The 22,573-nt window shown below is 42.3% G+C and overlaps 7 protein-coding genes and 1 non-coding gene across 8 annotated transcripts in view; 3 read left to right on the top strand and 5 right to left on the bottom strand.

Annotated features, from left to right (window-relative positions):
* LOC145704982 (mediator of RNA polymerase II transcription subunit 20-like) overlaps positions 1 to 22,573 on the bottom strand; it is a 67,908-nt gene that overhangs the window by 19,005 nt on the left and 26,330 nt on the right. The window lies entirely within an intron of this gene.
* LOC145702848 (uncharacterized) lies at positions 340 to 6,345 on the bottom strand. The gene is made up of 6 exons (XM_081780134.1): positions 6,121 to 6,345; positions 5,331 to 5,869; positions 3,624 to 3,736; positions 3,414 to 3,553; positions 739 to 1,061; positions 340 to 696 (listed from the first exon to the last, which is right to left on the bottom strand). The coding sequence occupies exons 1-6, from the start codon at positions 6,253 to 6,255 to the stop codon at positions 444 to 446; spliced, it is 1,503 nt and encodes a 500-aa protein (XP_081636260.1). The 5' UTR covers positions 6,256 to 6,345; the 3' UTR covers positions 340 to 443.
* LOC145702847 (leucine-rich repeat-containing protein 9-like) lies at positions 6,526 to 11,160 on the top strand. The gene is made up of 8 exons (XM_081780133.1): positions 6,526 to 6,879; positions 6,921 to 7,060; positions 7,099 to 7,371; positions 7,411 to 7,615; positions 7,658 to 7,785; positions 7,838 to 8,385; positions 8,431 to 8,787; positions 8,832 to 11,160. Exons 1-8 carry the CDS (start codon positions 6,803 to 6,805, stop codon positions 11,106 to 11,108), a joined length of 4,005 nt encoding a protein of 1,334 aa, XP_081636259.1. The 5' UTR covers positions 6,526 to 6,802; the 3' UTR covers positions 11,109 to 11,160.
* On the top strand, positions 11,425 to 12,809 carry LOC145703451 (annexin A13-like). The gene is made up of 5 exons (XM_081780812.1): positions 11,425 to 11,763; positions 11,810 to 12,111; positions 12,154 to 12,258; positions 12,440 to 12,631; positions 12,679 to 12,809. Exons 1-5 carry the CDS (start codon positions 11,457 to 11,459, stop codon positions 12,796 to 12,798), a joined length of 1,026 nt encoding a protein of 341 aa, XP_081636938.1. The 5' UTR covers positions 11,425 to 11,456; the 3' UTR covers positions 12,799 to 12,809.
* LOC145701868 (voltage-dependent calcium channel type A subunit alpha-1-like) lies at positions 12,901 to 16,542 on the bottom strand. The gene is made up of 3 exons (XM_081779084.1): positions 15,134 to 16,542; positions 14,134 to 14,276; positions 12,901 to 14,066 (listed from the first exon to the last, which is right to left on the bottom strand). Exons 1-3 carry the CDS (start codon positions 16,540 to 16,542, stop codon positions 12,901 to 12,903), a joined length of 2,718 nt encoding a protein of 905 aa, XP_081635210.1.
* Positions 17,823 to 20,083, bottom strand: LOC145701867 (voltage-dependent P/Q-type calcium channel subunit alpha-1A-like). The gene is made up of 5 exons (XM_081779083.1): positions 20,013 to 20,083; positions 18,734 to 18,839; positions 18,573 to 18,647; positions 18,140 to 18,389; positions 17,823 to 18,085 (listed from the first exon to the last, which is right to left on the bottom strand). Exons 1-5 carry the CDS (start codon positions 20,081 to 20,083, stop codon positions 17,823 to 17,825), a joined length of 765 nt encoding a protein of 254 aa, XP_081635209.1.
* On the top strand, positions 19,312 to 19,383 carry TRNAQ-UUG (transfer RNA glutamine (anticodon UUG)). The gene has a single exon. It is a non-coding gene; the product is annotated as a tRNA-Gln (tRNA).
* LOC145703473 (uncharacterized) lies at positions 20,241 to 20,974 on the bottom strand. Its single transcript, XM_081780834.1, has 2 exons — positions 20,736 to 20,974; positions 20,241 to 20,655 (listed from the first exon to the last, which is right to left on the bottom strand). Exons 1-2 carry the CDS (start codon positions 20,925 to 20,927, stop codon positions 20,386 to 20,388), a joined length of 462 nt encoding a protein of 153 aa, XP_081636960.1. The 5' UTR covers positions 20,928 to 20,974; the 3' UTR covers positions 20,241 to 20,385.

Below are 22,573 nucleotides of genomic sequence, written 5' to 3'. Positions count from 1 at the left end.
ATTTGTAATCGAGAGATTATCATAAGGGGAACGGTTGCAGCCGATGGTTGGATCTAAAGGTAGCAAGTGAAAATAAGGATCTACCGAAGATAGTTTCTGAGAAAAACTTTCACTAAAATGGCTCATTTTCACGATTCTTGATGGGGGGTCCTTAAGGGACCCCCTAAAAGTCTTAAGGATCCCCCCACCCTTCAACTTTTTTCAAAGAATCAAATTTTCGAGATCTTTGAAATTCGAGGAGAAAACGCTCCTTCAAGGTATAAAAAAATTCTCTTCCGTAACCGAAAAAGAAAAAAAAGAAGCTTGAAAATAGCAAAATCTCTTGTTTCTGCATAAAACTAGTGTTTTATTTGTGATAATCGGCATTGTCAGTAGTGAGGAAATGGGCAGCAGGTGAAAAGCGTTTCAGAAGCTCTTGCGTTCAATGAGCTGGAAATTGTGTTTCAGGGAAAAAGTCGGACAAGTTCTGACATTGTCTTCGACTGGTTAGGTGGGACGTTGATTACTTGGACGTTTCCGTTGAGAGTCATCGGACCATTTTGCCCGGCAATAGAGATGAGTGTAGGTTGCTGAAGTCCATTTGATGTTTGCATGGCACTAGAGAGAGAGGCCGCGGGTACAGTTGTGACATTGGATGGGAGCTGGATAACATTCACGTTTTGTCCGTTGAGTTGGATCTGTTGCGGGATTGGTGCGCTAGATAAGTTGTAATTGCAAGTAAGACTTTGATGTTGAAACCTTGTGCTCGATGAGATAGGAATGGCGATTAGCGGAGTAGGAGCAATATTAAGCGACTGGGCGCCATAGTTGATCTTGTTTTGCCGCTCTCGAACAGGAACAACTCGTCGTTTTGGATGTGGTGGAATAAACGAAGACTGCCGCAAAGTTCCATAGTTAAGACCAAGATCAGCTGAGATTTTTTTTGCGTTGGTCTTGTGAGCAATAAGTTTGGGCTTGTTGTGATTAGGAAGCAAGGTTTCTTGATGATCCGGATCGACTTTGATCGTAAGGCTCATATCATCATCTTCGTATATCTGGGAGTTCGATGGCATTGATTCAATCTAAAAATATTTATAAATAGGCTAATAATGACCATTAAGTTATTTCAACCTTATAAATAGGGGGCTGCCTAAAGGGGGTGGACATCAAGAATAGAATTTTCCTGCAGTATTGTTTCCATTTTTTAAAATAGTAAGTCTTAATTTTTCATGCTCGCAAGACAATTCGGGCAATTATCTATTTCCTATGCAAGCCAAAAAATCAGATTTCTTGAGATTTTGAAGTGCTTCAATGCAAATCTTGTAACTGCAATTGTCGTTAAAGTGAGTAACATGGGCGACCCTTTGTTACTCGATAAAACGCTGGCGCTTTTGGGTTAGTTACTCAATAAAACGATGGCGCAGCAAAAAAAAATTTAATCGGTAAAACGATGGCACCCTTGTTAATCGAGGCGCGGGGCTCTCCTGCATGACGTCATCGGAGGACTCTTGCTGAAAAAAATAATGGAAAAGGGAATTCGAGCTCGCGCCCGCCACTCACTTTAGTAAAAAAGGGGTAGCACTAACCACTCAGCTGGACTAGTATGTTAAAAGACTCACATTTACAAGGGTTTATTGTTACATTTTCTCACATGGGAGCTGAAATGGTTCTCTCAGAAAATCATTGAATTGAGCTGAGCTGAGCAGGACATTTCAGAAATCACTGACGTGAGCTCTTGGCTCGGCAAACTGAGCTGTGCTGGGCTCGGCATCCTGACCTGTCTAAAAACCTTAGACAGGACCTGTTTCCTGTTTTTTGGCCCTGTCCTGTGTAGCTGTCCAAAATTGGGATTAAAATCTCGAAACCCTGTTTCTGTCCCTGACTAAAGACATGCCGGTTTACTTAACTTCTCAATACACGGCCGCGCAACTAAGCGCTCAAAACACGGGGTCGGGTGAGGGGACCACAATGCATTATTCAGCCCCGCGCGGCGCGCAAAATTCGGATTGTCAGGAAGAGCGCTCAAGACTTTTAGCTCTAACTTGCGTTTCCGGCGAGGAAAAAGGTTACAACTCATATCGCTGGAAAGCTTGAACACTAACCTATCAGGATTTACAATTACTTTTGAAAAACACTTTCTGGATTTTCAGCTGCAGAGTGAAAGATAAATCCGGTGCAAAACGCCACCACTTTTGAGAAAACATCCAAAATTTCACAAAATGGTTCGTTTTAGTCATCTTAGCTCACATAACAAAAATCAGGTCAAACGGATTATCACAAGAGAAATAACGGCGGCTCAAAGTCGCCGTGGTCGGTTGAACCGACCACGTGTATTGAGAAGTTAACCAATTCTATTTTAATAAAGTGAAAGTGATGCTTTGAGGTTATTACTACTTACTTACTTTTAACCCATATGTTACGAAGTCACTTTTACTCATTATATACCTTAAGATTTGAAGTCAAGAATCAATTGCCAAGAAAATCAATCAGCCCAATAGCCTATCTCCCCAAGAGCTTCATGTCCCCAGCCTGGGCTAGGAGCATTTCCGTGTATTCAAAGTGCATGTCTTCAACTTATCTATCTTCCTGCAAGAGAGTCCTCCGATGACGTCACGCCAGAGAGCCCCGCGCCTCGATTAACAAGGGTGCCATCGTTTTATCGATTAAATTTTTTCGCCGCGCCATCGTTTTACCGATTAACAGAGGGCCGCCCGCCACAGTTTTATTGAGTAACTAGTTAAAAAGCGCCAGCGTTTTATCGAGTAACAAAGGGTCGCCCATGTTAGTACGTGATCTTCAACAATTTTTTTCAAAATTTTATATTTTGGCTTCTATAGAAAACAGATAAAGGACAACGAGAATTCTTCAGGGATGGTCGTAATTTCCCTCATACATATTAAATGTAACATATAGCCTCCATATAAATTCCGCCGATCCAGCTCCGCGTCTCGCGATTCTTCACTCGATTTATCAGCTCAATTATAGAAAATATATTTATTATTTAAAAAATCTCTTAGCGTAACCTTTGAAGAGGAGACTATGGGCTTTCCAATGAGTCGAGTTTCAAAGTGTGAATTCGAGTATTTCGAGTACTTATGTACAGTGTACATTGTACACTTGCAATCGAGCTTCTAAGTTTACGACAAAATTCAGCGCAAAAACAAGATATGAAAATTTAACGAAATAGTAATGATAGTAGACAAAGAAGGTTAATTTATTTACTAAGATTCATGTGAATCGAGAAAACCTAAAATCACCAAAAATGATAGTGAAAAATCGCAAGACGCGCGCATGGAGCTGGGTCGACGGAGTGCCTTAAGGGTATCCCCTCTGCAATTGCGAAAAATCGCGAATTGACATTTTCGCGAGAAAATATAAGTCTCTGGGTACGGCCGAGGGTGGGTCAAGGGACTCGAAGGGAACAACTAACGAACCTTTTCTATGACTGGATCGTCGTCTGAAGAAGTGTGATCATCATTAACAGGCCCTGCAGCAGCCTCGATATTGGACTCGTTTTCTTTTTCTTCTTCGAGGAGATCTTGAAAGTGCGTGACATCTTCATCGCCGGAATTAACTAAAATGAATTTTATGGTGACTTTCAATCATAATTAATACTTAATACTATTTTGAAACTTGATACTTACTTTCTTCGATAAAATCCTCGATGAATGGTTCGGACTTGATAATCGGAATCTGGGTGACGAGAGAAGATCGTTTATTAGTAATCGTGGGCGGGATGACTAACTTCGCTGCGACTCTGAAAATTTCATTTTTTGATTAGCAAGAACAAGCTGATACATCCCTCGTATTCCATGACTCCTAAGCGATAATGCTTTTTATATGAAAAATTCTGCAGTCATGACTCATGAATCATAACGATCCTCTTGGCGCACCAACCCGTTGCGGAGTGTGGTAGCCAGGCTGCAAAGAACTGCCCCGATGCTCGAGAAACTGTCTTTCTATTGGCTTACAACGCTTGGACATCCGCAAAATGCATACTCTCTCTCTACGGGGCCGAGAATACCGATTTACGTTAATCCCGATCAAGGTCAAAAGGTTTCTATGGAATCCTTCTTGGGACCAGGGCGTCAAATCGGGGGTAATCAGACTTGGAGTGCGTGCTCTCGCCAACGCACCGCTTCCAGCAGCGGTGGGAGTGCTCGCGCGCTTTTTGAACGGACAGTGAGCGCGGCGCCTAGGAAGAAAAGTCAAGGCGTCTAAGGTTTAAACGGAACAATGAGGCGAATTTGTTCATTCAAATCTGCTCCCAGGTGGTAGCACGCGCACAGGGACTAGCGCCATCACGGTGATTTTGTGAGCGCTCCCTCTCCGTTCAAAATGCGCGCAGGCACTCCCACCGCTGCTGGGACCAGTGCGTAGGAGACAGCACGCTCTCCCAGTCCGATCACCCGCGATATAACGCCATGCTTGGGACGCTGATTGCTACCGATGATTACTTTTTTTATGGTTTAGCGCCCTCCTCTGCATCTTAGAGGATAACAAGTGTGCTGGTCCCCAGCTAGGGTGGTATAAGGTGGGAATAATCCCCGCGCCTGTGGTGCGAACCTAAGATAGAATGTCCTCGACGACCTGGCAAGCTCCTCTGTTTAATCCGCCAGAATACATGCCAGAATTTTATCTAGTTGGGTTGAAAACCAAATTCTCCTAAGTAGACTCGTAAATACTTCATCAATGAGGTTAAACGCGCATAGGGACCTATAAGTTATAGGCTATAACCTACTCTAGGGGTGTTAGATAGCAAAAAGAGGTGCTCTGATTGGTCACTGCGTTCTGATTAAAATCCGCCATCAGTAGGGTCGTCATCGACCCGACCGACAAACCGAGCTGGTCGATTGGGCTCGGAAGGTTGGAGGTCGCTTATTGGTTAGTTTCTTTTTGTATTCGGTCGGTTTAAACCAACGCAATTGAGCGAATTTCGCTCCAGTCACAAAAGAAAAGATGGACGAAGTTTGCGCGCGAAATCTCTTTCCAATATTCTCATTCAGGGCGCTGAAAAGCGTTAAAAATCTTGATTTTTTTATTTAAAAATTTGATCGATCCGACCACCGACCGACCAAGAAAACCGACCAAAAAAGCCGATCCGACCTACCTTACCGACCAAAAATTCTGCCTCCTTTAAAGTTGACCGACCAAACAAAACATGGAAATGTAGTTCGGTCCCGACGACATTTATGCCAACAATGCATGATCCGGCGGATCGGATGACCGCCTTACCCCGAAAGCAAAAGTAGCGCCCGAGAAGAGAAAAATAAAGTCCTGCTGGTTTGGAGTGCTTGGGTTCACAAAGATCATCTCAGGGCAGCAGTATTTACTGCACTTGATTCTCTTACCTCTTTTTCGTTGGCTTCTCATGCTTTTTCAGAAGAGTGGCGTATTTCTCGTGTAGAATTTGATTCTGCGTTTCATCTTTATTTCCACGCTTGATAGTGTCCAGAAGATGTCTTCGTAGCTGCTTGAAAGATTTATCGCAAATCAAGCAATGCATTCTTTTAGACGCATAGTAATCGAGGCAGTTTTTATAAAGGTCGAGGTGCTCCAATAGACGGTGAGAATCGTCAGCGATATGCCCGCAATGATCACACTGCGGTGACATTTGTTTTATTTTTCTCGTGCCATTGATCAAGCGGGTAGGTGGGCATCGTTTTCGCTTTTCGGGGATGGCATCGCTAGCCGCTGATTCATCAGGAGTAATCGCATTGTGCGTAGGCGTAACATTATCAACAATGGCGCAATCAGATAGCGCGATCGTCAATTGTTTGACCACGTGGGGCGATTTTTTTGAGTCATCAAGACGCATCATTGAATCCCAGTGATATTCAATGTCGCTCATGTTTGCTTGTTTTCGAGTTAAGAATTGCAGTCTTCGAATCTTAAATAATTTCTCAGCCTACATACTTCATGAAAACTTTGCATATAAACTTTTGATTTGTTGGGAAACGCCTGCGCTGTTGTCATTGATTGGCGCGTGAGCACCAGCCAATCACTGATGCGCGATGGGATAGTCACTTATCGCTGATTGCTATTGATGATTACTTTTTTTTGTTATTGAATATTTTTAGATTACCCCAGTTATAAATAATTAAATATTTTAATGTAAATTATTGTGATCATATTCCTTACCATAGCCTGGATTTTAGGAGTCTTCGAAGATTCAGATTTTATTAACATGTCAAGACTCCGCCCTACTTGACTCCAATTGTTTTTCGCCTCGCGAATTCCGCGCTCGAAGTCTTCGTTCAGAGTCTTTTTTTCCATATCTCTCGTTGAAAAGTGGCTGTGGTGCGCGCCGACCTGACAGGCTCCTTTTTAGTGTTGCGGCGCAATGCGCTTCATTGGCTACGCGTCGCCCCCGCGGTTCCTTGAAGCCAATTTGATTCTCGCGGCCGGGTAGACCAATCATTACGCGACGCGTACTGATGTTTGAAAGAATTACGTCATTTTGCTGGCGAATCATAAGCCGGTGTTAAATATTGAGGAGGCGGACTCAATCTTATTGGCTTTTGGTCAAAAAGATAGTTTTCCTTGCAAATCGGAAGTTCCAAAATACTTATTAGTGTTATAATGATAAGTTCGGTGTAAGGCTCCGACGAAATTTATCAAATTGTAGAGTCCCCAATCAAATCTGGATTTCATCGTAACATAGCAACGCGAAGAGAAATCTCGAATTCACTCTTTTGACAATTTCTAGAACATCCCCTGGATGGGGATTTGTTTTCGGAGGGAAGGTTAGTTGCTCAAAGATCATTTTTGTGGTCACACCCCACATGAACTAAACCGCTGCGAAGACCGTCAACGCCTAAAGATGTTCAACATTGAAAATATGTCGCGATGCGCCGAGAGGCAAGACCCAAATCAGGCCGTCTTCGCTGAATTATCGAGGTAAGCTCTTTCGCGTGCAGGTTAAAGTTATGCGCTATTAGCTCGAACGGCCTGTCAAAGGAAACGCTCAAGAACAAGAAAGAAGAGGTTTTGCGATTGGAGCTTTTCTTTAATGAAGTCAATTGTTTGCCGCACTTGGCGCAATTTTCAAATCTTTCGCAAGTGATTTTCTTCGGAACAGGTAAAATTAGGTCAAGACTTTCCCCTCACCTTTTGTAGACATTTCTCACATGGACAAAATCGATTTCAACCCGAGCCTCAACGAGTTGTGGCTTTGCGAGTCACGCCTCAAGCGCATCCCCAAATTGACAAACTGCGAGTCGCTCCAGGTTTTGTATGTTTACGGAAACCAGATCAGCCGAGTGGAAAATTTGGATCATCTCTCGCGCCTTGAATTCTTGTCCCTCGCTCAAAATCAGCTCACATCAACGAGGGGCTTTGAAAAGCTCGCGGAACTCAGCGACCTAAACATTGGAGCGAACGACATAAAATGTAACGCCCTTTTGTAAACAACGTAATAACGATTTTTAGTTATTGGAGAAGAAATTAGGTTAAACAAGAAACTTTCGAAGCTGGACATTTCCGGGAATCCGATCGAGAGCGTTGTCCAATTGAGTCCCCTAGCATATCTCAACCTGCAAGAACTCAACATAAGCAACCCACTGTATCCACAATCGCCGCTCTGTCGACAGCAGAATTATCAGCTTCAGATATTTTACACATTACAATCACTCAGGTTGATCTTTTTAAAGTTTCTTAAAGGTAAATTATATTTAAGATTCCTCAATGGAGAAGAAATTCCGAAAGATATGACAGCAGAAGCGGTCAAGATTTTAAGCAGAAAACATTCTTTCTATCGAATGAAGAAACGCATTCTCAGGAGGACTCTTCCCAGTATTATAAAAGGTAGAGTTTTATTGCAAATGCAATAACAATTGTTATTTTTAACATCCTTTAGGTATACAAAAAATTGCACAGAAAAGACTCGCGGTCCCGCTTTCCTCACGCCGCGAGTTGCAAGCCGAGCTTTATCGCCTTGAGAGCATCTTTATTGAAAACAACGAAGAGAACACTGTCTACGAAGCGCGAATCAAAAACAAAATTAAGCATCTTACCGATCGGCTGGAGCACTGGGAGAACGTCTACAAAAGGATAAAATTCGAAGAAAAACGTGCGATACAGTCAGTGAGAGATAAATTCCAAGTGGACGAAGAATTACTGAGACTGGAGCTGCAGTCCGGCGGGAACTTACGATTTGAGGATATTTATGAGCCGGAAGAAGAGGACGGAAAAGAACCGAGTCAGGTCAAACAAATTTGGAATCAGATGGAAAATCTTCTGACTAAAACAGTGAGCGAAGTACGCATGGATAAAAGAAAGTCAGCTTTGGGCGTTGAAAACTTCAAGCTGAATAGAATCACGAAAATTTTCCATCGGCCAAAGAGGCTTGCTTTTGATGAAGAGCTTGATGAGGTCAATGAGACTTCTCAGTTTGTCATTCCTCAGGTAAAATATCCAACATAATGAGAAAAAATAATCACACTAATTTAGACTTACGCCTTCGTCCAATCTGATCCGAGCGACATCGAAAAGACCACCGAACTCATTGAGAACGGCTGCTCAAAAGACAACCTTGTTCTCTGCACTTCACCATTCGACGCTGATGTCCGCTTTCATAAAAACTACAATAAATCAGAAGCCATCTCGACCGCACAACTCATCGTTTGCCGCGCTTATATGGGCAAGAGCACTCCAATGACAACTTCTACAAACGAAAAAGTCAATCCAAGGCATTTTTCACACAGCGACTCGGTCTATGAAGATACGAAAAGCGGGAGAAAATTTACGCTCTTTGACTCCAACTATTTATGTCCAGAGTATCTCATCGATATTGAGTATGTTAACCAGGTAATATAATCATCAGTTACGCCGGTGCTTACCAAAATATTCAGTCACATTTAATCAAATCAATACCACTGACAGAAGCAGAGAAGCAAACGTACGCCGAGACACCCGTCAGAACACTCCAGGACGAAGATAAAGACCTGTCCGCGTTGAGCTGCGCTCCAATAACACTGGACAATGCTCCAACGATACTTGAGCTTATTCCATTCGAGACGTCTGCGCTTACTGATCTGTCCCTGGTCGGATTAAACTTGTCGGAGTTACCGAACTTGACCACTGTGCCGAATCTACATGTACTCAATCTAGCGTGCAACAAATTGACGAGCATTGGAAAGAGCATCAGAAACTTACGACATTTGCGAAGCTTGAACCTCTCTGTAAACGAAATCACTTCCGTGGATCTTCCTGAGCTGAAAAATGTAACGATGCTTGACCTGAGCTGGAATCGCCTTCGCCAGTATGCATCTCTTATCAATCATCTGAGAAAGAAGACGCCGTGCTTAGAATCTCTTTCACTCGACTGGAACGCGATAACTTACGACGATGCGATTCTTGTGCATGCGCTCACTAAACTCACGCAGCTGAGCATTTTCAATGGAAAGAGAATCACTTCAGAGAATAGAGCCGCGGCACAGAAGCTCATCCTCTCCTCTGAAATGGTCCAGCGCCTGGGAAGAAGCGGTGAAATGAATAGTTACGCAGATCTGGCGAATGCAGCAAGGTTCTTGAGAGATTTCGGACACCCAGAAAATATTGGAACGAAGATCACCTCGCTATGTATAGACGAACTGGGCTTAGTTAACATTTCAATGCTTCGGAATCTCGCGAACTTAAAGTTTCTCTCAGCGCGCGACAACAAAATATCAGATGTCTCAGTTCTTCTTTCTTGCACGAAATTGCGTCAGATTGATCTTGGGAACAACGAGATCTCGTCAATCAACAAGATTCTCAATAATCTTCCGTTCATTCAAGATCTCGACATTTCATTCAATTCAGTAGAGGACATCAATGTCGAGTCAACTCTTCAAGCATTGAAATCAATCAACGCCAGTGGAAATCGTCTTACTTCGATCAAATCTTTCCGAAATCTCACAAACGTCATTGAAATCTATTTGTCCCATAACAAACTTGGCGATGCGAACGAGTTGGCGCACTTGAAAATCTGTGAGAAGCTAGAAGTTCTGGACATTGAAGGAAATCCGCTGTCATCGAAGGAAGATTGTAACTTGTTTATACTGTTCCATCTTCAGCAGCTCAAGTCGCTCAATGGGCTACCTGTTCGGCTCAAAGACATCGCGAGAGCATCGGATATCTTTGGCGGACGATTGACAAATGATTTCTTGATCGAAAAATTTGGCTACATAAATGGGCAAGCGACAGTGAATTTGAAAGAGATCGATGATCTGGACCTTCAAGAATGCGAGATTCGATCAGTTCACCTGGATGTCTCCCAGCTCATCAGTTTGACATCTTTAAACTTGATCGGAAATCAGCTTGTCCACTTCTCTGGTCTGGTCGAACTCAAGTTGTTGAAAACGCTTTGTCTGAGCAAAAACAACATTGAGTCCGTCTTCCCACTAACGAAGCAGCAGCGCAATCAGATGACCCGTTCTCAGTACAGTCAAGCCGGTCAATCCAAAGCTGACTCCTACTTGATCAAAGAAACAGAAAGCATAATGCCGAGTCTGGAAGTTCTTCATTTGGGCTCGAATAAGATCAAAGACATGACGCTCTTGCAGCTTCACAGGTTTCCTTCCTTGCGATCGCTTTTCTTGGAATCGAACGATATCATGAAAGTTGACGGATTAGACGGCTGCTCAAACTTGAGACATTTGGTGCTGGACAAGAATCGAATCAAAAACATTGACCAGACGAGCTTTCAATCAATGTGGCGACTGGAAGAGCTTCACATGGACTCCAACCGCGTTTCTGATCTGAACCATCTGCGCGCGCTAGTCAATCTCAAGAGACTGTACCTCGGCGTTAACAGAATCGCGGAAGTTGAAGAAATCACCAAACTTCGACCTCTGACGCATCTCAAAGAAATTTCAATGATTGGAAATGGTGTCTCGCGAAGAATGCTTCACCGTCCTTGTCTGATTTGGCACGTGCCAAGCATCGAAAACATTGATGGGATCAAAGTCTCGAGGGAGGAACGCTTCAATGCTGAGAGCTACTTCATGGAACAAGGCCATGAGAGAGCGTACCACATCTTTGATCAGCAAGTCGATGTCAGCTACAGTAACTCGAAGACGAGCGGTTCCTCGCACATCATGTACAAGGGCGATAAGATCACTCCGTCGGAAAGCTTCTTCAAAAAGTAAATTTTCTGTATCGTCATTTTCACTGTATCTATTTTTGAAATATATAAATCTAATTATTTAATAAACACTTGGAATGCACATCACAAGGGCATGACTAGTCTGAAGTTGACTAAGCATCGCCAAGTTTGCATTCTTCCGTTTACCGAGACTAATTTATCTCTCAAGACGCAGAGCACGCACGCCAGTTAAATATTTAGTAAACCGGTCATGATTCAGCGTATGCAAATGCTATAAATTTCAAGCATGATCATCGAGCAAATTATTAACTCGCGCTCTTTGTAATAAAAATCGCCGGCATTTGCGCTTCTCACGCCACTTCTATAAACGAGAGAGAAGTAACACGTAAAAATGGGAGCTATTCTTGGTATTCTTCTTATTGAGCACGTTATTGACGTCATCCAGGAGCTTCTCCCTGGCTTCGAAGGAACTTGCACTGAAGCCGAAGACTTCGACGCGGAAGCCGATGCCGTTGCCCTTGAAGATGCCATCGGCAGAGGAAGGATAGATGACGACGTGGTCAATGATATTCTACCGAACAGATCGAACGCTCAGCGACAAGAGATCCAGGAGCAGTTCATGTCTCTCTTCGGCGAGTCCCTCTACGATCGAGTTGATTCACGAGTTCGACGAGATCGACTTCGACACGTCATCAAGGGTAAGAGCGACGCGGCGTATTCCTCGTTGATATCAAATCCTTTCAGGAATGCTCTTGACTCCAAAACAATATGATGCTCGATGCCTCAACCAGGCCATGAAGGGCATCGGCTCATCAGATGATGATGTCATCTGCGAAATCCTCTGTGCTCGACCCAACGGCTACCTTGAGGAGCTCAAGGAAGTTTACGAAGAGCGATATGGAAATGCTCTTATGGATGATATCCAGGACAACTGCCGACGAGAGTTCGAGCGATTCATGATTGCTATTCTTTGCTGCGCCCGAGAAGAAGGCCTTGATGCTATCGACGAGGACCAGGCTGCTGAGGATGCTCAAGAGCTCTTTGATGTAATTTCCGTTTAAAAATGCTTTAATCAAATTCTTATTTAGGCCGGAGAAGACAGATGGTTCTTCACTGACGAATCCGTCTTCACTCGAATCTGCGCTCGTCGATCCTGGATGCAAATCCGACTCATCAACGCCAAATATCAGGAGGTAAATTTTTGAAATTGTAAAAACATCACACACGTCCGCTCTGCGGACACTTCAAATCGATATGCAAATTTACCAGATCATAAAAATAAATTATGATCTCTCTTGAACTTAGCAAACGCGAATGTTCTCATGGGCCTTTGAACTTTTTTGAGACTTCTTTATTTACATTCTTTCCTTTTAGATTTCTGAGGACTACGATCTCCTAGGTGCCATTGAAAACGAAGTGAACGGAGACCTAAAGCGAGCTTACAAATCCATCGTCCGAATGGCCTTGGATCCCGCTTACTACTTTGCCCGCAATGCCCACAAAGCCCTCAAGGGTCTTGGAACTGACGATGACGCACTCCAGCGCGCTATTATCTTCACTTCTGAGGTTCGATAAGCTCCCCCAAAAACTTTTGTTTCTAAAAGATATTTTAGTGGGGACTCCAGACCATTAAAGAAAAGTACGAGGAATCTTTTGGCTCCTCCTTGGCTGACGATATCGACGGAGACTGCTGCGGCGACTACAAAGATATGCTCCTCGCCATCGTCAAATAATTTCCCACAAACTATACTGACCAGCATTTTTTCACTTTCATGACAAAGTAAATAAAAAACAGCAAATTCAAAAAATGTTTGAAAAAAGCTGGGCATGTTTATTTAGAGAGGTAATTCAGTCTCAAAGCAGTCGTGGTCATCCTCACTCTCGGAAAAATTCATTGATGGGAGACTGCAGGAATCTGCAATCGAGGTTCTGTAGTCGACAAAAGAAGAATATGTCGATAGTCGAGGCTTTGGAATAGGCACAGATAGAGTTTTAGTGAGCCTTGGTTTCGGAATTGGAAAAAAGGACTGCTCACTCAGTTTTTCATCTTCCATTGTTTCTTCCGATGTTACTTCGGCTGTTTTACATGGTCTTATTATGCTTAACGACGCTTTATTCCAACATTTTTGACCATTTCCTTGATCTATCGACCCTTGAACATATATTCGTGGCATCGATCTTCGTTGAGTTTGCTCTACTTCCTGATCAATCTCAGGTCTGGAGAAGTTATCTTCCAAAATATACTTGTCGGAGACTTCTTCTTTTGACATCGTTAAAATCGCCAAAGAAGGTTGAATTTTTTCTTCTTTTTTGGGGAGTATCACTGGCAGTTCAATCCCTCTATTCGCCAATTTTTCTCTCGCTTCGTACATTTTTAGGCGCTGGATCATATCTTGAATCTCCTTCTTCTTGTTCATTTCAAACTTCGTCCTTCTTATCATGTCCCTTCTATCTTCATAAACCTGCCAATGCTCAAACATTAATAATATTCCATAGATCTTTCCCAAAGTCAGAGTTTTTAAATTCCTCGAGTTCTCCGGAGGTATAATTTCGTCGATTCTCGACTTCGAAAGTTGACACCATTGCTTTTCCACCTGCTCCCGAAACTCAGCGTCAAGTTTTAACTTATCCTTGAAAGTTGCATAATCAGAGTCTTCTTTAGAAATCTGATAGACATCCAGACTGCAGCGTATCATGGCAATAAGAACTGTCGTAAAGTGCACCTTTCCATCCTCATCTAGTGGGCAATCCATGTCTATAAGACGCTTATAGACCAATCTTTGCGGCGCGTTATCTCCCATTCCTAGCGGCGGATGAAGTCGCGTGAGTATCTTTTGCACGTCGGTGTACTTGCACTTCCACGTTGCGTGAGGGTCGTAGTCTGACCAAGCCGCAGCGAATTTGTCTAAATGATGAGGCCCTAGCACTGATGAGTCTTTGGTTAGAAACTCAAACTGATCCATGATGACAGCCACGAAGAGATTTAGCATGATAAACGAGCCTGAAAACGAAGATAAATAACTTGAAACTTGAGCGCGGCTAAGTGATGAGCTCTCAAGGAAATTTACCTAAAAAAATGAAAGTCGTAAAGAAGGGAATCGCAACTTTACTCCCACATCGTTTCGTCGACCCGGCTTTCAGCGTCGCTGGATCGCATTCTGCATCAATGCAACTGAGCATGATTCCTTGCCACCCGTCTCCAGTTGAAACTCTGAAGAGAAGTAACATAGCCATGCCAAAGTTTTGAAAGTTGTTCCGGTAATTAATATCTGACTCTTCATCCAATTTGATGTTGCCAAACATTTGAATTCCGACAATTGAATAGATAAAGAATAAAAGAAAGATAAGTAAGCACACATAAGGTAATGACTTGAGAGATTGCATGAAGGTCCAAAGCAGAATTCTGATATTTTCACTTTGTCTCAGAAGCTTCAGTAAACGGGCAGCGCGGAAAAGTCGCAAAATCGCGAGGTTAACGTTGGAATCTTCCGGGAGGAGAAATACCAGAGAAGTGTCGAGCAAAGAGCCGACAACCGTAACGAAATCAAACAAGTTCCAAGCGTCAGAAAAGTAGTTCAACGGCCCGAAGCCAAAAATTTTCATCGTACATTCAATTGAAAACAGCGTGGTAAAGCAAACATTGGTCACAGACAGCATGAATTCAAACTCGATTGACATCGAGTAATGTTTTATCATCAACGTTACTGTATTGAGAATAATAAGTAGAAGGATAAAGTTGTCGAAATATTCATTGGTGACGATTTTCCAAATAATGAACTGATACGACTTTTTATTCTTTGGCATATACTTGCTTATTGGCTTTGCGTTGATAGCATAGTCAATGCATTGAATTACGGTTTTTTCGAGAGAACACTTTTCGAGGGCTTCTTTTGAATTGTAAAAGAATAAATCCCAACTACGATTGTGCCCCTTTCCTGCTCCGCAAGCTGATCATCTCCTTCAGATTGAAACGTTAGAATAACAAAAGCGATGAAAACGTTGACGAAAAAGAAGGGAAAGACGATTATAAAAACCACATAAAATATGGCGTAATCCATGCGGCTGTACTTTACAGGTCCGCGGTCAACTTTTGTGGTTTCTATCGAGTTCCACAGCCCATCAGGCCAGCTCGCGCCGGTTGAGAACACGTAGAGCGACAAAAAGGCGTTGGGAAAGTCGTCAAAGTGAAAGTCGTGCTGGAGCCATTCATTTTCAGAAATGCTAATCGGATGGCCAAGACTGTCGACTTCATCGATACTGTGTCCTGTACATTCTGCTTCAGTCATTTTTGTTGGATCCGAGCAAGAGAAAAATTTGCCACCAAAGAGCTCCATTCCAACTACAGAAAAGATGAGCATAAAGAGTCCATAAATAGATAAAATTGGTGCGACATTGACAATCGACGTAATGAAGCCATTGAAAACTGCTTGCAGCTTTGGAAGGCGTTGAACAGATTTTAACGGCCGAAGTACGCGAAACACACGGAGAGTCTTGATAAAGCCCAGATCTGATCCGTCTTCGACTTTCTCCTGCTCTTCATTTTTGCAATTCGGTTCGAGGAAGAGAGTTAGCTCATCATCGCAGTCTCTCCCTGGCGGCTCACCGACAAGAACGAGGCCGAGAATTGCGCCTACCACAACAATAATGTCCAAAACATTCCAAATAGACCGCATAAATGAGCCGGGATGCAAAATAAAACCAAGCGCTATAATTTTCACGATCGTTTCAAAAATAAAAACGCATGTGAAAATCAAGTCTGCGTAGTAGAGTACTGTAACCAAATCTGGATTTGTTGCGATCGGATCATCAGCGGCTAGGGCAAGGCTGCTGAGGCCGATGATCACCAAGATGAAGTTGATGAAGAGTGGGCTTGAGTTGACCTTCGTGCAGGCCACGCGGATCGGATTCGTTTTCTCGAAAATGAACAGTGAAGAGTCGTCAATTAGCGGTGGAAGCTTCGCCTCAGCCTCTTCTCCGTTGCTATCATCTTCGCCGATTATCGGGTCCAGCTCGCGATTTATGTTACTTTTCCGCGCTTCTTCTACTTCCTCCTCATCTTCACTCAGTTCAGCGGCATTGGCAAGATTGTCGACAGCGATGGCAAGGAAGACGTTGAGCAGTACAAAGTTACCGATCAAAGTGACAATTACGTAATAGACAGAATAAATGAACCCTCCACCATCGACTCCACCCATACCATTGATAGTAGTGTGCATAATCGAAACCCAGTCCTCACCAGTAAGTACTTGGAAGACAGTTAGAAAAGCGGGGAAAAAGCGGTCATAATTCTGGTTTGGAATTCCATCGGGAAAGTTAGATCGACCGCCAAAAAGTTGCATTCCTAGCAAGGCAAAGACCATGAGCATCAGAAACAACAAAAATATCAGAGCAAGAATCGATTTAACGGAGCTCATCAGAGAGATAACCAAGTTTGACAGGTCTTTCCATACTTTCACAGAGGAATCAGATTGCTGCATACTAATGATGAGCGTTTCTAGTGTGTTGTTGTTGATAAAAAATAAAAATTAAGCGCTGATAAGAATCACTGACAATTACGATCGCGTGATGTTTTCTAGACCCTCTCTAGAACGCATCCCTTATTCTGCGCGAAAATCTTAAAAACATCAGTTAGCACCGAACCACTATGCTAGCAACACGGTCCGTCGCCTTCTTCTCTCCTGTAAGTTTTTCAGATAAATTATTGATTTTTATATCTACATTTTCAGAAACCCTGATCCAGTAAGGGGAAATGGATACTGAAAACTCTGACAACCAGAGTCGACTGAATCACAAGGCTTTATGGCTTGTGCCTTTACTCGTTCGTCATCTCCTAAAGATGATGAGCGAAGATTACTACTCTGGCTTTAGCCAAAGTGCTGGGTCAGTTCAAGTCACTGTTCATTCAATAAATTCTGAATAATTCTTTTTATTTTTCCCAAAAAACTTACTTACTAAACTCTTCAATTTTAGAAAGTGAGTTTGCTTGTGTCTTATTTCTTTGCATTGCAGGATTAAGTATTGATTCACGCATCGTAATTCCCGTTCCTGAGGTGACTTTGAAGGCTATCAGAGAGTTCCTTAGGGTTTATTGGAGATAATATCTTAATAGACAATCATCACGCAAATGTGCGTTTGATATTGCTAAACTAAATAGTGAACTCATCCTTTGAGAAGCCTAAGAGCTCTTAAAATACTAATTCCGAGAGAAAACTCCGGGAAAAAAGCCTTTATAATATAATACAACCAAGATAAAGCAATAACAATCAGGTCGAAAATATTGAAATATGATTGAAAGTAAACCTCTGATCCAAGGCCAAACCATTTGAGCAAAAGTTCCACGGTGAAAAACACCAAAAAAGTTATTTCCAGCTTTGAGAGTAAATTGTCGTACCAGGTAGGCATGCTAAATTTAGAAGTGTGAAGAATCAATGCGTTTTTAAAACATACTTGTAGTGAATGGAACATCTTAGCAATGTATTGATCAAAACAAGGGATAAGATGAGCCAGAACCAGAATTGTGTCCTGACTAGGGCTCTTATTTGTGCCCTAACAAGAGGATCTGAAAAAGGAAACTTTTTACGACTTTTAAACGCTATAAATTAAATATATATTATTATATTATTATTATATTATATATTATTATATAAATTATAGCCTATAATCCGAGAATGAGACCGATCCTACAGGCATTTTAATCCACATTTTTGCAAGAGTAAACAAACTCGGCTCTACTAGAGCCGCTCTAGAACAAGCAATTTTACGATCCTCGCCTAAACGCTTCTACTCCACGCTGAATCTTACTTCCCCAAGATTCTTCGGGCTCCTCATCATCTATTTCATCTAAAACTTCTTCTTCCGCTTCTTCTTCTTCTTCTTCTCCAGGAATTCCAAAGCCAGCTGGTAGCGCGGTAGCTCGGCGCCTTGCGCGAAGACTAAGTCGAGTTTGAAGAACTTCAGCTTCTTCTTCAGCTTTCATTATTGCTTCCCCCTCTTGTATCCACCTCAAATAACCATTCATCGCTTAAGAGTCGGTTTTTGCAGTAAAATATCAAGGAAAATTATGACTCTGAAAACCGCGTTTTCCTGAGTTGACATCCTTATCTTCCCTCATAGCCAAATACGCGTTGCGCTTTTCGACGCGCTCCCTTTCCTTCGAAAACTCGCCACTTAGAACTCCAATTACCAGATTGAGCATGAAGAGAGCGCCGATCACTACCATTAAGACGAAGATTATAGAGTTGAGAGCATTTCCGTTCGTTGTTCCGTCGTTCGACAAGTAGAGAATTGCTGTCCACGATTCCATCGTCAGAATTTGAAAAACCGTCTGAAACGACCTGGTAAGTCAGAAAAATTATGAAACAAAACTTTTCTTTTTAAAAAAATTTATTTTAAAAGCCTCAAGTGCGACCAGGATTTTCCTTATCTCCGAGTGCTAGGCTTCAAGTTTTCAGCTTGCGTTTATCTCGAAGCTCACGTCCTCCCGTTTGATTTTAGAAAGTCAACTTACAAGCATTCCAAACAGCACATCGTCAAAGTTAATAATCCCGTCGAACGGGCCCGTTTCATCGATTTCGCAGGAAAACTAAAAAATTTTTTTACCGGAAAAGGCGCTCCCAAGAAAAGTGAATTCCTTGATGGTGCATTTTACATGTGTAAAATTACTCTTACCTCCGGTGGACATGTGTAAGGAGCACGGGCAGACCACGAGACTCCGTTTGTTGTGTTCACGTTGCCGACACAGAGTTGGTTCTCACCGTAAATCTCGCCTTCAGCACTTTTCGGATTGAAAAATAATTTGATCAGATAATTGAAAATGATTTCAAAGCCTTCCTGACACAGTGAGAGTGGTATCCTCCGGCGTAGAACTCGACGCCAACGATGGCGAAAACGACGATGAAGAAGACGAGGAGAATGAAAATGTTGAAAATGGGTCCTAGAGCTTTAAGAATTGCAGACATAACGACTTTATTCGAGGTTCAGAAGCCTAATTTTCCTGTTTTATTGAAACTTTGAGGAACCTAAGCTTGTAAAGAAGGAGAGTTAGAGATCATTTTCAGCGGGCGGAAAACTCGCCCCATTTTCAGCAATTTCATCTTTGACAGTAATGATGGATCAAGTCCAAGCAGTTTAAATAAAACCTCGCCATACATGTCTAAATCAGAGTTTGAAACAGAGACAACTGTGCAGTGCGCGCTGAGGCTCTTAGGTTAGTATACAATAGTGCTTTTGAGCAGCGCCACCTCCGTGGTCCTATGGTGTAATGGCTATCACTGTGGACTTTGAATCCACCAATCCGAGTTCGAATCTCGGTAGGACCTTCCTTTTACACCGGTAGTTCTTTGATTTTGAACCAGATAATCGGAAAAGATACAGGTTCTTTCATAGAACGAAATCTGTTTACCGATATTTTTGGTACTAACGAAGCCTTTCGTAAATTAAATATTTGCCTCTTACCCAGAATACCAGTAGAAACAACCACAAAATCCATGATGTTCCAGCCATTCGTCAAGTAAGAATTCTTATGCAGGCAAAAACCAAGTGCCATAATTTTGACAACCATTTCAACAATGAAAATCCACAGGAAGTAAATTTCCGTCGCGTCAAGGAAATCTGAAAGCTCACCGCGGTCACCATTCGGAAGGTGCTCATAACTTGCTTTTTCAAAGGTCAAAGAACAGGGACTCATAAAAAATGAATCGAACAATTCATTGAACTCTTCCTAATTGAAGGCAGTTTGCAATGATGGCAACTAGGACTTGTTATTAAAAAATATGACGGTATTGGCTTACCTAAGATGATATTATCAAATATTTTATTGCTTGAAATTGCCAAGAAAAGCTTTCTAACCGGATTTTCCCTCGTCATGAAAAAGAAGGCCTTGTCCTCTTGCCAAAATTTATTCGGCGTTCTAAAACCGTAAATATGAATCCCCAGCTGCCCGAAGCACCTGAAAAGACGATCATCTTCCTTTTCCAACTTCTCGGCAAGATCTCTAACGATAACATGATACTCTTCCATCTACCAGGCCATAAGAAAGTCTTAAAACTAACATCCGCCGAAATCAAACAGCAATTTTGTGCGCTAATTGTTCCAAACAACCGCCGCCAAAGCTTGTCGAACACTCGTTTTTAGAAAATTGAGCTTTATATCCTCGCTCTCGATCAATTGAAATAGATTTTTCTTTTTGTAATTTTTACTTTTTTATTTTAATTTTTCATGTTTCAGTAAAAATTTACACGTCATAAAAGTCAAGCAGGAAAAAAATGGAACGCAGGTAAGAAATGATAGTTTTCATCATCTAAATGGTGATTTTGTTCTGTTTACCAGTTGGATTTGACATCTCCTCTTGGGTACCAAACATCTTCGAAGCCTTGACCATTCCAGAACGCGTCTTGGCCGCCGGTGCCGAGGATGGAGTTTTGGTCCTTTGCGGCGGGGACGTAGACGTATTCTTCAGCCTTAGGGGCGGCTCGGATTTCTCCCTGCATCATTGGGATCAAGGCGAGGTTGCCGAGGTTTGTGAGGTCGGTTGCAGCGTTTTGCTTCATCCAGAAGTACCAGTTCATCTTGGACTTTTGGGAACCTTCGGTCTAAAAAGGGCAATGGTAAAAATTAGGTAAAAGATCGCAGATTCAAGCGTGGAAAAAACAAAAATAACTGGTAAACTCACCTGATCAGCAATCATTCCAGGGATGATAACTTGGCTGGCAAAGTCCTTGTGGGCTGGAGTGAGTGGATTGAGGTTGAGTGTTGGCATATTCAAAGAAGGAGCATTGTAGTTCTTGGCGAGGTGCTTGGCGAGGACGTAGTTGTAGATGGGAAGGCCAGAGGAAAGGCCGAAAAGTAAAGCTGAAAATTTCATATTTTCTCTTTATCTTTTTTTGCAAAATGTGATGAACACGTAGCTTCACGTTGCGTTTTTATGAGAGTGTTACAGCGCCACCGCTAGTGCGCGACCGACCACGCGCTCACGTGAACCACCGCCGGAGTAAGAATATCCAAGTACCGCGTTTTCTCGTAACGTGAGGCGAATGATTACCAATATCCACGGCACACAAAACGGACAGTATTTCAATTTGTAAAAGATTTAAATTGTATTCAGACGATTTAGTTTGGGTAGGAAGTAAGTTCTTTACACAAGGTGTGCGTTTTGGAACTTTTAATTCTTGGCCTGTGATTTTTGTCTGGCTTCTTTTGTATACTGGAATACATTGTTGTTTGATAATTGTGAATCGTGGCAAGTGCTCTTTTGAAAGGCGCTTATCCTCATTGAATCTGGAGATTTTCCATCCAAAAGAAAAACCGCCTTACACCTACAGTGATCCAACTCAAGTTAGACACTACTGAGACAGTCTTTTTAAACGATGCCCAAAAGAGAGAATTCATTGCCGATTCTCCGACAAAGTTTGGGGACACCAAAGGCGAGTGGCTCGATTTTACAGAAACTACAAGGCCTTAATTCTGACACAAAGGAATGGAAAAGAAACTTCAAGTTGAGATTTTGAGTTTTGCTAAAAGCCCTGATGAAAAATTTTTTGGAGAAAAACAGAGCATATTCGCTTATCTCTCAGAAAACTGCACAAGTTCAAGTTTCCCCTCAATCCATGCTCATTGTTTTCTGAGCACTGTTTCTTCAGACCCATCGATAACAAATTTTTCACTTTTCCATGACGAGTCTTGGGAGCAAAAAGCTAAAGAGAAAGCAGCTTTTGATCGCGCCGCTAATTTCCAGCTTAGCAATCCATTCATTGCGCGTTTTTTTTCGCATTGCTCCTTTTTTGTTGGTCAAGCTTGCTGACCTTGAAAAGGTCAATTAAGCCCCACAGAACACGTTGCTCGACACTCGAGTTCCAAGAAGAATTTCGCTTGCCTTTTATCCTGCGCAAACACGAGCATTTGGGCACGCGCGTATATTTCAAATTTCGGGCACGAACGAGTCCTTTTCCAAGAGAAAGAATAATGGAATAGAGAGGCGATCGAGATCCGTCGACTTTGGACTAAGTCGCATTGATAAGGAACTGGTCAGTAGAACTTCCGCCGCGGAAGTATCATGGATAAACACACTACTAGTGTGACAGCTACAGAAGAGAATCACTGCGTTTTAATGTGACTAAGTTAGGGAGTCAATATTGAATTAGTGGGAGAATTTATGATTTTATGGAGCATTTTCGAGTGTCTAGTTGGCGATAATTTCTCATGTCTATGAACAGAAGATTTCTGTCAAGAATGATAAGCTGCTGGAAAGCTGAATTGACATTTTTTTGCAGATTTATTTGAATGACTTGAAGAGTGGAGTACTGTAAGTATTATGCTGCCGTGAAGACGGTAGAAATATGCTTTATGAAGAAACAAAGCTCCTTGAACCACTTCTATGATTTCTAGTGAGGAATTTTTGGAAATTTTCAAAGAACAAATATTGAATACCCTGTAAATCGATGCTATTAACATTTCCGGTCAGGGATTAATCTTCAATCGTAAACTCGATGCCACCGAAGATCTTCAAAAAGA

Source organism: Oikopleura dioica, chromosome PAR (assembly GCF_907165135.1).
Source record: "Oikopleura dioica chromosome PAR, OKI2018_I68_1.0, whole genome shotgun sequence".
NCBI classification, from domain to species: domain Eukaryota; kingdom Metazoa; phylum Chordata; class Appendicularia; order Copelata; family Oikopleuridae; genus Oikopleura; species Oikopleura dioica.
The sequence above is the reverse complement of the archived record's forward strand: the minus strand, read 5'-3'. Positions and strand labels throughout refer to the sequence as shown.

Bases quoted from the DNA above. Each gene is read 5' to 3' on its own strand.
- LOC145702848 (XM_081780134.1), bottom strand. From the start codon at position 6,255: ATGGAAAAAAAGACTCTGAACGAAGACTTCGAGCGCGGAATTCGCGAG. The intron at 3,737-5,330 runs GTAAGAGAATCA...TGAAATTTTCAG, and splicing joins GAGAAGCCAACGAAAAAGAG to AGTCGCAGCGAAGTTAGTCA. The intron at 697-738 runs GTTTCAACATCA...CAACTTATCTAG, and splicing joins CCTATCTCATCGAGCACAAG to CGCACCAATCCCGCAACAGA.
- LOC145702847 (XM_081780133.1), top strand. From the start codon at position 6,803: ATGTTCAACATTGAAAATATGTCGCGATGCGCCGAGAGGCAAGACCCA. The intron at 7,061-7,098 runs GTAAAATTAGGT...CACCTTTTGTAG, and splicing joins AGTGATTTTCTTCGGAACAG to ACATTTCTCACATGGACAAA. The intron at 7,372-7,410 runs GTAACGCCCTTT...AACGATTTTTAG, and splicing joins TGGAGCGAACGACATAAAAT to TTATTGGAGAAGAAATTAGG.
- LOC145703451 (XM_081780812.1), top strand. From the start codon at position 11,457: ATGGGAGCTATTCTTGGTATTCTTCTTATTGAGCACGTTATTGACGTC. The intron at 11,764-11,809 runs GTAAGAGCGACG...AAATCCTTTCAG, and splicing joins ACTTCGACACGTCATCAAGG to GAATGCTCTTGACTCCAAAA. The intron at 12,632-12,678 runs GTTCGATAAGCT...AAGATATTTTAG, and splicing joins CTATTATCTTCACTTCTGAG to TGGGGACTCCAGACCATTAA.
- LOC145701868 (XM_081779084.1), bottom strand. From the start codon at position 16,542: ATGCAGCAATCTGATTCCTCTGTGAAAGTATGGAAAGACCTGTCAAAC. The intron at 14,277-15,133 runs GTACAGCCGCAT...ACTTCTCTTCAG, and splicing joins GTTGACCGCGGACCTGTAAA to AGTTTCAACTGGAGACGGGT. The intron at 14,067-14,133 runs GTAAATTTCCTT...CTTCGTTTTCAG, and splicing joins TACGACTTTCATTTTTTTAG to GCTCGTTTATCATGCTAAAT.
- LOC145701867 (XM_081779083.1), bottom strand. From the start codon at position 20,083: ATGGAAGAGTATCATGTTATCGTTAGAGATCTTGCCGAGAAGTTGGAA. The intron at 18,840-20,012 runs GTGCTTCGGGCA...CAATCCGAAAAG, and splicing joins GAAGATGATCGTCTTTTCAG to TGCTGAAGGCGAGATTTACG. The intron at 18,390-18,572 runs GTAAGTTGACTT...AGGTCGTTTCAG, and splicing joins ATGTGCTGTTTGGAATGCTT to ACGGTTTTTCAAATTCTGAC.
- LOC145703473 (XM_081780834.1), bottom strand. From the start codon at position 20,927: ATGAAATTTTCAGCTTTACTTTTCGGCCTTTCCTCTGGCCTTCCCATC. The intron at 20,656-20,735 runs GTGAGTTTACCA...TGCCCTTTTTAG, and splicing joins CTGGAATGATTGCTGATCAG to ACCGAAGGTTCCCAAAAGTC.